Genomic DNA, 13,713 nt, shown 5'->3' with positions numbered 1-13,713 from the left:
CAGACTTTAGAAATTTAGTGGGTAACACATCGAGGCAGCATGTAGATGAACTCAGAGCTGGTTCACTTTGCACCTGTAACTGACAAAACTGTCCAAGAGATTGTCAGCAGTCTAAGTGTCTAGGTGGGGGCAGGGTTGTTATTTGCGTTGTGGAATTTATGGCATTTTTAATGCCTTTAAACCTTGTCATTAAAGAACACTGCAAACTCATTGCACTTAGATGTGGAAATTGGTTCTAATGGCAGTGGAGCTGGGGGGTTTGTTAATCTGTTTACCGTGGCAAACAGGACACGAGAGTTGTTACTACAACTTCCAATAATGTCAGAAAAATACCTTTGCCTTGTTCTACATAAACTGTGGTTGTACATGTGCATCTTTTCTCTGTAAATCTCATAATGAACCTGGAGCTTTGACTTGCGCCATTCCCGCTCGGACCTCCGGCACTCTCTTTTCTGTGCCCTGACCGAGTCATCATTCCTCCATGGCGCTTTCTGCTTATCTTTAACCATTTTAACCTTCATCGGGGCAATGGTGTCCAGAACATTCAAAACACTCGAAGTTACAGAGTTCAATAAATCATCAACATTAGAACATGAGGCATTTTCAAAGTGTATCATTTCCATGAACAGTGCACCTGTTTTATCACTTATGTGTCTCCTTTGAACAACTGCAGGACATTGGATACTGGATACTATGAGAATATCCCAGTGAGAGTATCCTGGTTTCTTATAAACGTAATACTTGCTTATCCAGTATACTGTGTTTACATGAATACACACAAAACCAGGATACTCTAAAAACCCGATCATAACTGGGATACTCTTACGCATGTAAACACACATGTAAACATGCATGTAAACACATTCATTGTGAAAGTGCAGGAAATCCTCTGTATAACTAACTCCTTCTTATTCCACTGTCTTTAATTCTCTGACAGAATGCGTACCAGAAAACATCACGGTACGTTTTCATCCATCTGTATTACTAATATAACCACATACAGATCAGTGGGTCATTTGTTTGACTGTTGTCTGTATTTTTCCCCACAGTGTCCAGTCACACCATTCAACGGTAAGTCTGGGTCAAAACTTCAACTCTGAGCATTGTGTTTGAACAAGCCCAGTATGTATGGGAACTGGAGAAGCAGAAAATATGTTCACATTGTAGAATTTGATGATGTTAGTTGGATCTGGAGAAAAAGACCTATAAAACTGTGGGAGATTAAAAAGAAATCACCAGATCATTTAGATCATATCTAAACCATATCTGTTCATCTGACGACAATCAAATCTTTGGTGTATAATGTCACCACATTCTGAAGCTACTGTTTATTTATACTGACAGAAAAGATGTTGAACTTTAAGCCAATTTTTGTTGGTAGTTTGATCCAGTAATTCGGGAGATAAATCATAAACCAGGTCAACAAATCTGCAATCTGACAGTTAAACAGCGAATTCCACCATAGAATTCTAGAAACTATTGATACTTTTCTGGGGTGTTCTTCATGTAGGTTTATGGCAGAATGTTCAGCAGTCACCAATGCTCACTTTAGCAAACACAGCTGAGCGTTCATGGTCCTGTTTAGATGTTTGATCTTCATCATAAAAGGAGAGGGACTGTACTGTAGGATAATGTTAGCTGGCTTTCACCTGTTGTAGTTCCAGCTAAGTCAGTTGTTTATGTTCAGATTGATGATTGATTATTGATAACATCAGCTGCAAAGTATAAATAGGGATATTACAGTGTTGTGATCTCCCGTGAACAATAACTTAATAGTACAATACAAATACATTAGCAAAAATCGAATACAGACCTGAATAAGTGCAGTAAAATGTTGGACTGTTGCAGGTACGGACGTGTGTGGACACCTGAGTGTGTAAGTCCAGCCTGTCTAAATTACATATATGCTGATGTGTGTGTACAAAAACCCTAAGCACCTGTGTTGTCCTCCACAGCCCTCAGTGGTCCTGGTCCTTCTCCAATATCTCTGTGGACTCTGTGTGTGACTTCCCTCTGGAGCAGTACGCCTGTGCACAGGTCAGCACCGCTCTGTCACCCACACTCACTGACCTGCCTGGGATTTACTCTGTATTTTGGCTACACTTCAATATAGAGTCATCAAAAGTATCGGAAATAAGATGCTAATTGATACTGAAACCAGTATTGAAACACATTCACAGATTCCCGAGTAGGTTTAGAATGATCTTGAGCTGTATCAGAACAAGTATAAGACACATAGACTCGTATACGCCCATGGACCACTATGGAACCTACCTGGACGACTGAGGATTACACAAATATAAGACCACATAAGAATATAAAGGAAGTGCTACCATTTAATGTTGAAAATCACATTCTATTCTTCAGTGTTTTTTATCATCATGGTATCAGAATCAATATTAAATAATGTCTATTCCTTAGTATTGAAATCAAATTCGAAATGTTTGCATCGTTACACTACACTACTTCAATTTAGGTAGAGAGGTTGCATCTGTGAATTCTACAAAAGTGTCCAGTTTACTACCTTTGATACCTTTTGTACCTTAGACAAAAGCGGGATTACACAGACTTGTTACACTTCAGTATGTCATTTTCAGATCTTAATATTTTTTTGTCATATCTGCTGCTGATGTCCAACCAACATTTTAGTGAAACTTGTAGTCTAACCTGCCATTTGCACATTGAGGTCAAAATCATCCAAAAGAAACAATGCTCTAATGTCAATTCATGTTTTAACTAAAGGTACATTATGTTTTAACTCAAAAACTTGTTTCATTAAAGCCCGTTCTAAATGTATAGTTATGTCTTTTTGTATATATTGAAGTTGCAGGGGAGTAGACAGGATTGGACAAAGGGATCTGTTGTCCCGGGTCCAAGGATTTTAGCAGCCCAAAATTGGACCGTCATCCTATTAATTTAGATTAGAGAGGGGCCCATGTGAGACTTCTTGCCCCAGGCCTTGAAATTTCTGTCTACAGGAATATGAAGTTATACACAAATCTTGATAATCCTACAGATCTGTAATGCATGTCTCTGCTTGTCTCCCTTCGCAGCTTGAGAACTTCACGGCAGCTCACCTGGCCTCCCTGCTGTGCTGTGACCTGGGCAGCAACAGCAGTCACTCCACGGTGCTATGGAAGCTGCTGCTAACCAAGCTCTCCCCCATCTTAGAGCCCGCCCTGGACCTGCTGGCTGCAAAGGTCAGGAGTGTGTGTGCGTGTTTGTGTATACTTGTAATTACTTGATGTAACGTGATCATCCTTTATTTAGTCTTTATCCAGTCACCTGTCCTTGCATCTCAGCTTACATACCTGGCTATACTTATATGACGCAAAAGTGACTCGTGAGCTTTTAGCCATGGTAGAATGCCAACAAAAAACATATCTAGAGTTGTGTTTTGTTTCATTCACTGATGTTTGCGTAACATTAGGTTGTCTATGTCCATCCCCAGAGCTCAGAATGTTCTGTTCCACCTTATGATGTCATGTAGTGGTAGTTTTAAGGTTAACAACCAGTTCAATTGAGGTTAAAAAAAATGCAAATTTTTTACATTATACTAGAATAACAAGTTGTTGCTTGGATGTTTGATTTATATTTTGTTCAGATGAGATAGAAAAGTAGAAAGTCTCTAAAATAATAATTCAATATCTGCTGGTGCACCGAGGAGTGAAGCAGTTTCAATGAGGCTAAAACAATACCAAATCAAGATCTGAAACGTTCAAAATGAAAGCGTATGGGTTAAAACAGAGTGGAGCACTTTCTGTATTACCACTTAATGACATCACAAGAAGGGAAAGAGTGTCATCAGCTTAAAAACACAGCCTAAATATGCAGGGTTTGTGTGTTAAACATGTGAATAAAACAAAACTTTAAACTCTGTGTGTTTGTCATGAGGAAACAACTTTATAACACACTAATAGTGCAATATAACCCCTAAAGGTAAAAAAAGGAGCTGACCAATTTAAGCTACATCTCACTGAACCTCAAAGGGCTCATGTCAACATCATAATTTAATATTTTGTGCCTTTTGTGCATCCTTGTAAACCATAATATGAATCTAAAACGGCTTTATAACAAAACAGGTACACTGAGCTCCTGTTCAATGCTGCAGAACTGAGAATTCCCATCTCTTCATTGTGGCATTTCAACACAGGATTACTCTGATATGCATGAATCCATCAAAATACAACTTTGGGCAAACAAATGATAAGGGAACACCATTAACAAGGTTTAAAAAAAATCATTAAACTTGATGTTACAAAATATGTCCCCTTTAATAACGCTATAGCTGAATTAGCTACAGTGTACATGGTGTTTTAATAGTGTTGCCTACTGTTCCTAGTCCTTTTCTGACAGTTTTCTGGTCAAAAACACCTAAATCTAAGTGTGTGCTGCTTCCTGTGACCTCTGCAATTTCAAGTCCTACGTGACATCACACAGGTCAGCCCCGATTACAGCCAGGTGTGATTACAAACACCTGGTTGCAGGGGCGGAGCTTCATACCTTCAGACCACGCCCTTCCTTCCCCCTCTCTCTCCCCTTTAGTCCTCAAGACCCCTCCACTCCTCCACGTACTGCCCAGTCCAGCAGCTCTATTTGAAATGTGTGTTATGTTTAGTCCCACTCTAAGAACAAAATAAACTACACACAGTTGAATTGATGTTTTGGATAACTGTAATTCGTGACTTTAAATGTGTGCTTGTGCTGACAGCCCGTGGGGAGTGTGAGTTCTTCTGCCCCTGAGATCCTGGACGTTCTGGGGGAGATCAGACTGTCCCTGTTGACGGATCAGGAGCTGTGGAACTCCAGCCTGCTCAACACATGGTTCTCCCAGCGGCTCCGAGTCTTCCTCCCATACGCCTCTGGAAGATTCCTGCGCTGTCTGAGTGGACGCAACCTCAGCTGCTTCTCCTACCAGCACATGTAAGCACATATAGCCACACACTATTAGGACACAGCATCTGCTTGGCACAATACCATAATTTCAAACTTGATTTTGATACTAATGAATAGACTCAGTGCTCAATAGTGATTTCGATACTACGATGATAATAAAAAGAAACACATTATTTACGCAATAGAATGTGATTTTCAAGATTAAATGGTAGTACCTTCTTTTATATTACCACGTGGCCTTATGTCCGTGTAATCAGTCGTCCAGGTAACTTCCATAGTGGTCCATGGGCGTGTACAGGTCTTATACTTGTTCTGATAAAGCTATTCAGGAAAGGTTCATTTCTGTTCTGTGAATGTGACTTTTTTAGTGTCAATATGTGTTCAGATGAGTCTCTAGTTTTGATACTAGTTTTAGTCTGATTTTTGATGCTTTTGACAACCCTACTAGTGATACTACACTAATGCACTGAACTGCAGATGTCACAATATGAAATGTTATTGTGAGAATAAAACACCAATTTTTATTATTATTATTCTCAATTATCAGCACTAGGGCTGGGCAGTTAGTCAGATACATTTGATTAATTTGTGATTTTAATAAAAATTGTAAAATCAAGGATTATTATGAAACAGGTCTTTCTTACTTACAAAGCAGTTTTTTTGTGCAATTAAACAACTGGCATTGTAAAACCTCATTCTAATTTAAATGATTAAAATTATATTACACTTCTATACAAAAGTAACTGAAGCCAGTTTACAATTTCCTAGATACTATGATAAGAATGAAAATGTAAAGTGCTTCCCCTGTTTGAAAAAGTCACTGCTCTGACGTAATTGTGTGTGTGAAAAAAGTAGAGATTATGATTATGATTACAATTATGATGATGGTGATTATTATTATTATTATTATTATTATTATTATTATTATTATGTGTTAGTTCCTACCATTGTGCTGTGACCTGAATAGTCAGGATTATTGATGAATCAAATAAAGTTGACATGAGCTTTACTCTGAGCTTTATCAAACTGTTGAATAATCTCATGTTCCTCCGTCTCAGCCTGAACATCTTCATCCAGAACTTTGAGGAGATGACTCTACAACAGCAGCATGTGGTCCTCAAGAACTACATCGTCCGCTTCCTCTCCAGCCCCCACTCAGGTACCTAGCGCATACTGTGTACCACGAGTATGTTTTTGTACTTTAACTTGTTTTGCGGTATTGCGAAATGTGGTTCTGGCTCTCTGAAAGCAATCATGTATCAGAGACACAAACTGATCTACTTTCATACAGTTAAACAAGTCACTGGCTTCACATTACTGTAAAATATAAAGAAGGAATGATTTAGTTAAAAGTAGATAGTGTGGGATACATTTTGACAAAGACTATTCCTCTTTAAATTATGTTCAGTTCAGTGTGAGTATGTAGTTCCAAGTGCACATTAAAATCCACAGTGTTAGGAACTGTGTCCATGTTCTGTCTTCCAGGTCCTGGCTGTTTGTCCATGAACAGCTCTGAGTGGCTCCTTCAGAACGTGGGACCTTTCTCTTGGTTCCTGTCTCTCCAACGTCTGCTGCAGCTCAACCCACACTTCAACCCAGTGAGTCCCCAACCACTGCACATCTGCTACACTGATATGTTTGCCAAGGTTTTGTTAAAGGCTTTTTTTCTACTCTCAAAAAGTAGAATTGTCAAAAGTCTTGAAAATCAGATACTCAATTTTAACAAGTATCGATACTGAAAAAATCCCATAGGCTTTTCTTTTTTGCTGAAAATTACAGTCTAGTATTGAGCCTTTTCCTTTATATTAAAATCAAGTTTGAAATGTTTGTATCGTGACACTACAAAAAATAAATTAAAATATAAAATAAAATAGATGATCATTATTTTTGTTAACAAATAACAACAAAAGAAAAAATTATCCAAGCTCCTACTGAAACCTGTTTTGTCCAATAATGACCAAAAGCTGATCCAAAAGTCAACAACAATATGACATTTTTTGACTAAATGTCAAAACAGACAGAAATTTTCAGACAAAAACTAGACTAAAACTAAAATTAATCAACAGATCCATCTCAACAAAATCTGAAAGTGAAACTAATGCACAGCTATAATGTTTAATTTCATGTATTCATAATGTGGAGGCTGTAATATAAGCCTTTTTTTTACTCGTTTTGCAACTACTTTTTATCTGTTGTATCCTTTTAGTGAGGGGAGTTGACGGGGTACAAAAGGGGTCTGTTGTCCTGGGCACCAAGGTCTTACAGAGTCAGAATTGGACCCTCTCCTTATAATTTTATATTAAAATGTGAAATTTTTGTCGACAGCCCTGCTTTATATTGTTAAAATAAATAAATAAATAAATCCGTTAAATAAGCCGTTTTTAGCCAAAGGTTTCAAACTAAAATGTGAATTGTGAAGATGAACTGAGATTGCATAGCTCTTGACCTTTGCGTCCTCTGTGTCCTCCTCTCTCTGTGCACAGCTGGACGTCCTGTCTATGTTGACCCCAGAGCAGAGCGCACAGATGCTGGCACTGCCTCTGCCCATAGACAAAGACACTATCATCAACAGCCTGTTTGACTTCTACACCCAGGACTCTGCCAAACAGTACCTGCCCATGTTCCTCTCTAACCTCACACACACCGTCCCACAGGTAACAACAAACATTCACCACAAATAATAGAACTAGGTTGAACATGATAGCTGTGTGCATGCGTCTATATGTGCTTCAGTATTCGTCTACATTACACTGTCACATTCAATTTATGAAGCTCCTCTGTGTTCATACACCCTCAGCAAATTGCGGTATTATGCATCATGGAGATTTCTACCCTGTTATAATGTTGTTCTTACATCAAAAACATACCTAAAAAATGCATGCATGAATAATTTGGTGATCTCTCCCTGGCCCTAGTCGACCTCTATTTATGATACGATTCTGTCCCAAACCCATCCCACACACCTACGTCCCCCCACCACAGCAATTCTCCATAAATTTACAAAAGCATGATACAAAACATTACATCACAACGTCACAAACCTGATGCGATGTGCAGTAGTTTTAGTAGCAGGATGCAAGCTCCTAACGTCAAAAATGAATTATATTATAAAATATGTTAATATTTTTTGGCAAATTTAGTATTTTCAAAACAATAAAAGGTAACATGGTGATGTAAATGTGTAACGTAGAAGTGTAATACCCACACTTTAAAAGTGCACTATGTAAGTTTTCAAGTGGAGGTGCGTCACTTGCCTGTAATGTTCCTCAAGATGACATTAAACTTATCTATCTTTCATTTATTCAATTACAGGTGTTTTTAAGGTGCAAAATATGAGCAGGGTCGCCTCTCTGAAGATCTGACCTATAAATTGAATCTGTTTGTCTCCATGGTTAAGTTGACGGCCATAATGCGGAACTTTCAAGACAAAGCAATACATAGTGCACCTTTAAATTGCTCCTACTCACCAATTCAGCAACTTTGACGCTAACTGTCATTGTTGTACCATGTGAAATATCAAAGAAAAGGACTTCAAATTTTTCTAAATAAATACATAAAGACATAAACATACATGATATAGGACTCGGACATATAAAAATGATTTCTGATTTAATTTCATTTTTTGTTTTGCCTAAAGGGAAACTTGTCCTGCTCCGAGTACACAACTCTGTAAGTGCGCTTCCTCCTCTCATTTGTGTGTCAGTGCATGTTTATGTGGGACTTATGATTGACCGCTGTGGTTTTGGTGTCACAGGTTCAACAGGCTGGACTTGGCCACTGTCTCCGTTTCTCTGGTGACTGAATCCGACATCATCAGAACCAAGATGGCGCTGGTCCCACACTTGCCGCATGGTAAGAACACAGAAGCTTAAAGTGCGACAGTACGACAGTCCAGAAAGCAGGAAGTAGTTCTAAGACAGAATCCCTCTACCTATGTCCTCAACATAGAATATTCCATCCAAAATACAGAGACAATGTACGCAGAAGGCATTTTTCTACCATCTTAAACCTTAATTAAACAAATGAAGGTGTTGTAATCTATTTTTATTTGTCTGATCATAACTATTGTGTAATTTATACTTGTAGTTTTAGACGTTTTGGCCCTTGTTACACATTATGGCTGCTAGTTAACAGTTAGGGAATTACTTCTACGTGTGTCATATCTGTTCATAGAAATGATCTGCTGCCCGTGTCCAACCAGGAAGTGAAATTATACACTTAAAACTAGAAGAAAATAGCCTACATCTTTAGTAAAATCTTAAATATAAATAAAACAAGTAGTCCTGTGCACTTGTTGGCATCGCAAACATTGATTATTGTTCTGAAATTGTGACTTTTGTGTTATTTCAGGTTGTGTCATTTACGAGGGAGAGGTAAGCTCTTACTTTCAAATGGTGTTATCTGTGACTTTGTATAGACTCACGTTCTTGACCAATTCAATCTAATGATGACAGAATTTCAGATAGAAGGCAGGGGCCTGTATAACTCTATGGGCGAGTCACTGTTTTTGAAAGTCATATCCCAGCCTATAATCCACAAATGTTCAACAAGATTAATATTTTTTTTGTTATTTTATTACGTTTTTCTGTAATTCTATATAATATTTTTATAGTTTGTTTCTGTAGACAGAGAAAACGTTGAACTCTGTGCCAGTTTCATGCGAATAGGTCCAGTAATTAGAGATATTAAGCATAAACCAGAACAACAACTCTGCAATCTGACAGTTAAACACAGAATTCTACCTGAGAATCTTGGCCTGTCTCCAGCTCAGATTAAACTATAAGAATTCTAGCGTAATGTAAAGAAAATACCTGTTAGCTAAAGCACACGATGGACTATAGTAACTACTTGTACTTTTTTGTTTCAGTGCACAGTGACAGTTCGAAATGGTAAGTCCTGCTTTTTTTTGTGTACTCATGTGGAAATGTACTGAATATTTTAATTTATTATATTATTATAATCTGAAACAGAATTATTTTTTTTAACATTTGGAATCATTTTACCATATTGCTCAGCCCTAGTTATAACCAATATATTTAAGTACTACAAATGGTTACTTGCATTTCTCAGTATCGTTTTATGAACCTGAACCGAAGAGTCTTTGGACCCTTACTGTTGCTTCACACAAAACTCTGCACATGTTGACATAAAGCATCAGAGCACACAGGAGCTACACAAGTTGGGTCTGTTGAGTTTGACAGTAACGTTTTGTGTTTACAGAGACAGAGATCTGCGCTGAGGTGAACAGGTGAGAGCTGCTCTATATCAGCAAAACCGTCAGAGCCCACACAAGCTCATGGCCGTGCTCTTTTGTTTCTGTTATTCTCGCTGTTATTCTTTACACATATGAGAGTGTTGTTCAAGTTTGTGTGAGCTCTGTCTCTGGCCCACAGCACGTCTCTGCAGCTCCTGATCGACCAGGGAAAGATGGATGGACTTTTCTGTGACTTCACTGTGGAACAAGTGGCCTGTGCCTCGGTACGTCCACATCAGAAAACTGCAGTCACATATTGTATTTGTGATATCAAATATAACAGTGTGTGTGCATGTCCTCTCAGCTGTCAGCGCTCAACGTCTCAGACCTGGTGGACATCCTGACCTGCAAACGCGCTCAGAACTCCAGCGGCTCCCGGGCCTCCTGGAAGCTTCTGTTCAGTAAAGTTCCCCACGCCCTCGACAAGGCTCTGGACGTTCTCGCAGATAAAGTCAGCACCACTCCGCTCTCAGTAAAAACATGAAGACAATTACTGCAGTAACTAAGTCCTTCTGTGTTTGTAGATCCTGGATCCAACACAAGCCTCTGTCCCTCTCATTTTGGATGCCATTCGAGAACTCAGATTGGACAATTTCCCCCTGGACCAGATCAACCATCCACTGGTTGTCGAGTTGTGGTTCAACCGCAGGCTCCGGCCCTTCCTGTCCTCTGTGTCCACGGACTTTCTGCACTGTCTCACCACCAAGGATCTGAACTGTTCCACCTATCAGGAAATGTGAGTGGACCGTCTGTTTCTCCTCCCATAGCCATATCTTAGCCTGACTCATGTGAGCTTTTAATCATGTTATAATGCTCAAGGTGTTTTTTTTTTCATTCACACATGTTTGAGTAATCCTGCATTATTAGGCTGTCTTCATACCTGAAACTCAAAATACTTTGCTTCACCTTATGAAAGTTAAAAGCTCTTTTTGGGCTCAACTGAACTGCTTTACTGTTCAATAGAATAACCATTTTGTACAGTTTTAGAGGCTAAAACAATAGCTGTAACTTCAGAGTTAGGCAAATCCATGCTGAAATTATCAAAATTATTCAAGTGAAAGTGTATGGCATTTAAAAACACAGCGGAGCACTTCCTCACAAATTCACTGCATGTTAATTATAACTGGGTGCTTTTTTCCCTGTGGTGATTCACTCTGCTGCCAGTAAAACATGACATGCCAAAGCAAAGGCCAACAACAATATAAAGAATGTATACTCTGTGGTGGGCCCAGAGTGTCTATCTGCTTTCTCTCCTGAAAACACAGGTCTCCATTGAAGAAGGACACAGAATTCAATATATAAGTAGAATATATTTTACTCAACCAGACCTGCTTTGCCGCCACTCCAGATTCTTGCACATTTTCACAGAATTCACACTTTTTACACCAAGGCCATGAACCAATAGTACAGCTGATATTTTAATAATTTAATATTTTGTGGTGCACTATTGGCTGATGGCAGAGGATTTGTCATGTGTTGCAAGAGCTGCCCACTGTTTTCACCCCAAAAAGTGTCAGAGAGGTACCAAAAAACGTGTGTGAAATTTGAGTGGCGACATATTTATTTAGATAACGGAGAATATAGAGCCTTTATTAGCTCTAGCAGCTTGATCCCTCCACAGCACATTACTCGTTCAGCTTGTGTGTGGTTCTGACCTGTGTTTGTTTTAACAGTGTGCACGCCCTGAGCCTCCGCCAGCCGCAGATGGCCATGTCCACACAGATGTACATCTACACTCACTTCATCAGGGTCTACCTCAGCAGGAACCACACTCAGGGTAAGTTTACACACCTCAACATCAACCCAGAAGATGTTCAGAGCACCTTGCCCCAGTACAGTAACAAGTCTTTTTTGGCGTGTCACTGAAGCACTAGACAGTTCCATTCAGCTTTAAAAGATCAATCATAATAGCAATACCATCTCCTATCAGCCCGTGCCCCTCTACTTTATCTGGTACATCCATAAAAACTCCTTTATTGTGACATCATTGTAAAATCATTATTAGCCTAAATGTAATCAACTCTATCTGTCCTACCAACACCAAATGATTATCCTCATTTCTCCGTCTCTTCTTTGTTAAATTTAGTGTCCATGCAGACCTTATGGGGACAAAAATCAGGTCCTCATGACATAAAAAAGGAAAGTTTACATATGGGTTAGTGTTTAGGTTAAGGTTTGGGTTTAGGTTAAGTTTAGAGTTTGGGTAAAGGTTTGGGTTTAGGTTAAGGTTAGGCAAGTAATTTCCAGGAAATATCCATCCAAAAATCAGGTCCCCATGACATAAAAAAGAAATCGTTTAGATATGGTTTACAAAAAAGGTTAGAGTTTAGGCTAAGGTTATGTTTACAGTTTAGATTAAGGTTAGAGTTTAGGTTAAGGTTATGGTTTAGGCTAAGATTTGGGTTTAGGTTAAGGTTCGGCAAGTAATCTACAGGAAATTAATGTAAGCCAATATATTGTCCCCAAGAAGCATGTAAAGGCAACATTTGTGATATATTTTGTGTTTTGTGCAGACCCCAGCTGCTCAGCCCATGCCAACAGCAGTGAGGCCTGGCTGCGCATGAACGTGGGAGCCTTCTCTAAGCTGGCGTCCTTCAAAGACCTACGCACTTTTTACCCCGGCTTCTCTCCTGTATGTCTCCTCCCACACACTCACAGTCTGGTCTACGGTTGTCATAAGTATCGATAATCAGATACTAATCAATACTAAAACTGATTTTGAAACTAGATACTCATTTTAGCAGGTATCAATGCTAAAAAAAAGTCACAGGACAGACATGAACCTTTTCCAAATATCTTTAGAATAAGCTTGAGCTGTATCAGAAGAAGTATAAGACACAGACTGAGGGATTACACAGATATAAGGCCACATGGTAATATAAAAGAAAGAACTACCATTTAACATTGAAAATCACCTTCTATTATCTGAAGAGTGTTGTTGTTGTTTTTTTTTGTAGTGGGTTCAGAATCAGTATTGAGTCTGTTCCTTAGTATCAGTATCGAGTTTGAAATTTTAGTGGAATGAGTCTGTCTGATAGTCTAGTCTCATCATTTTTGAAGTTCCATATATTGTTGTAAGTAAATGTAGATGATAAACAATAATATTGAAACTAATTTATGCCACTGGGATGATATGACAATCGGAGCTGCTGTAAGTTTGTATGTATAATGAATCATAAAAGTCCTTTACTCAACCCTCTACATCTCAAACCAAAGTACTCACAATTAATACTGAACCCAAAAATGATTATTCCATCTGTCAAGGATAAGTCGTTATATGTAACTATGGTGACAGGCCTACTTCACAAATTCCACAAGCCAGATCAGAGTTTTGATGTCGTGGTAATGCTAACAACCATTAACATGCTATCAGTGCACTTCTTCGGATTCTTGCTGTGGATAAAGCACTTGATGATTATTAACTTTATTGAAAGAGATTTACACTCCACAGTTTGGTGTAGATGGGATTTGAACCCAGGACCATCTGACTTTGAGTGTGATGCTGTATCCACTAGACAGATGGATTTAGAAAGCCCTCTGTGTTCAAGTTTAATCCGAAAAAA

At 38.7% G+C, this 13,713-nt stretch overlaps 2 protein-coding genes across 2 annotated transcripts in view; one reads left to right on the top strand and one right to left on the bottom strand.

The window, feature by feature from the left end:
* The window catches only part of LOC117376602 (bifunctional apoptosis regulator-like), a 131,058-nt gene that overhangs the window by 68,426 nt on the left and 48,919 nt on the right, over positions 1-13,713 (bottom strand). The gene's annotated exons all lie outside the window — the stretch shown is intronic.
* The window catches only part of LOC117372178 (uncharacterized), a 57,476-nt gene that overhangs the window by 25,569 nt on the left and 18,194 nt on the right, over positions 1-13,713 (top strand). The window contains exons 20-38 of the mRNA XM_033967944.2: positions 938-960; positions 1,050-1,071; positions 1,849-1,876; positions 1,956-2,037; positions 3,054-3,200; positions 4,712-4,923; positions 5,955-6,055; positions 6,382-6,494; positions 7,380-7,550; positions 8,534-8,565; positions 8,651-8,748; positions 9,247-9,269; positions 9,764-9,785; positions 10,117-10,144; positions 10,290-10,374; positions 10,455-10,601; positions 10,675-10,886; positions 11,824-11,927; positions 12,664-12,782. Of these exons, the coding sequence (XP_033823835.2) occupies positions 938-960; positions 1,050-1,071; positions 1,849-1,876; positions 1,956-2,037; positions 3,054-3,200; positions 4,712-4,923; positions 5,955-6,055; positions 6,382-6,494; positions 7,380-7,550; positions 8,534-8,565; positions 8,651-8,748; positions 9,247-9,269; positions 9,764-9,785; positions 10,117-10,144; positions 10,290-10,374; positions 10,455-10,601; positions 10,675-10,886; positions 11,824-11,927; positions 12,664-12,782 (1,769 nt within the window). The remainder of the gene's footprint in view (positions 1-937; positions 961-1,049; positions 1,072-1,848; positions 1,877-1,955; positions 2,038-3,053; positions 3,201-4,711; positions 4,924-5,954; positions 6,056-6,381; positions 6,495-7,379; positions 7,551-8,533; positions 8,566-8,650; positions 8,749-9,246; positions 9,270-9,763; positions 9,786-10,116; positions 10,145-10,289; positions 10,375-10,454; positions 10,602-10,674; positions 10,887-11,823; positions 11,928-12,663; positions 12,783-13,713) is intronic.

Source organism: Periophthalmus magnuspinnatus, chromosome 1 (assembly GCF_009829125.3).
Source record: "Periophthalmus magnuspinnatus isolate fPerMag1 chromosome 1, fPerMag1.2.pri, whole genome shotgun sequence".
NCBI classification, from domain to species: domain Eukaryota; kingdom Metazoa; phylum Chordata; class Actinopteri; order Gobiiformes; family Gobiidae; genus Periophthalmus; species Periophthalmus magnuspinnatus.
This window is presented reverse-complemented; position numbering and strand designations above follow the sequence as displayed.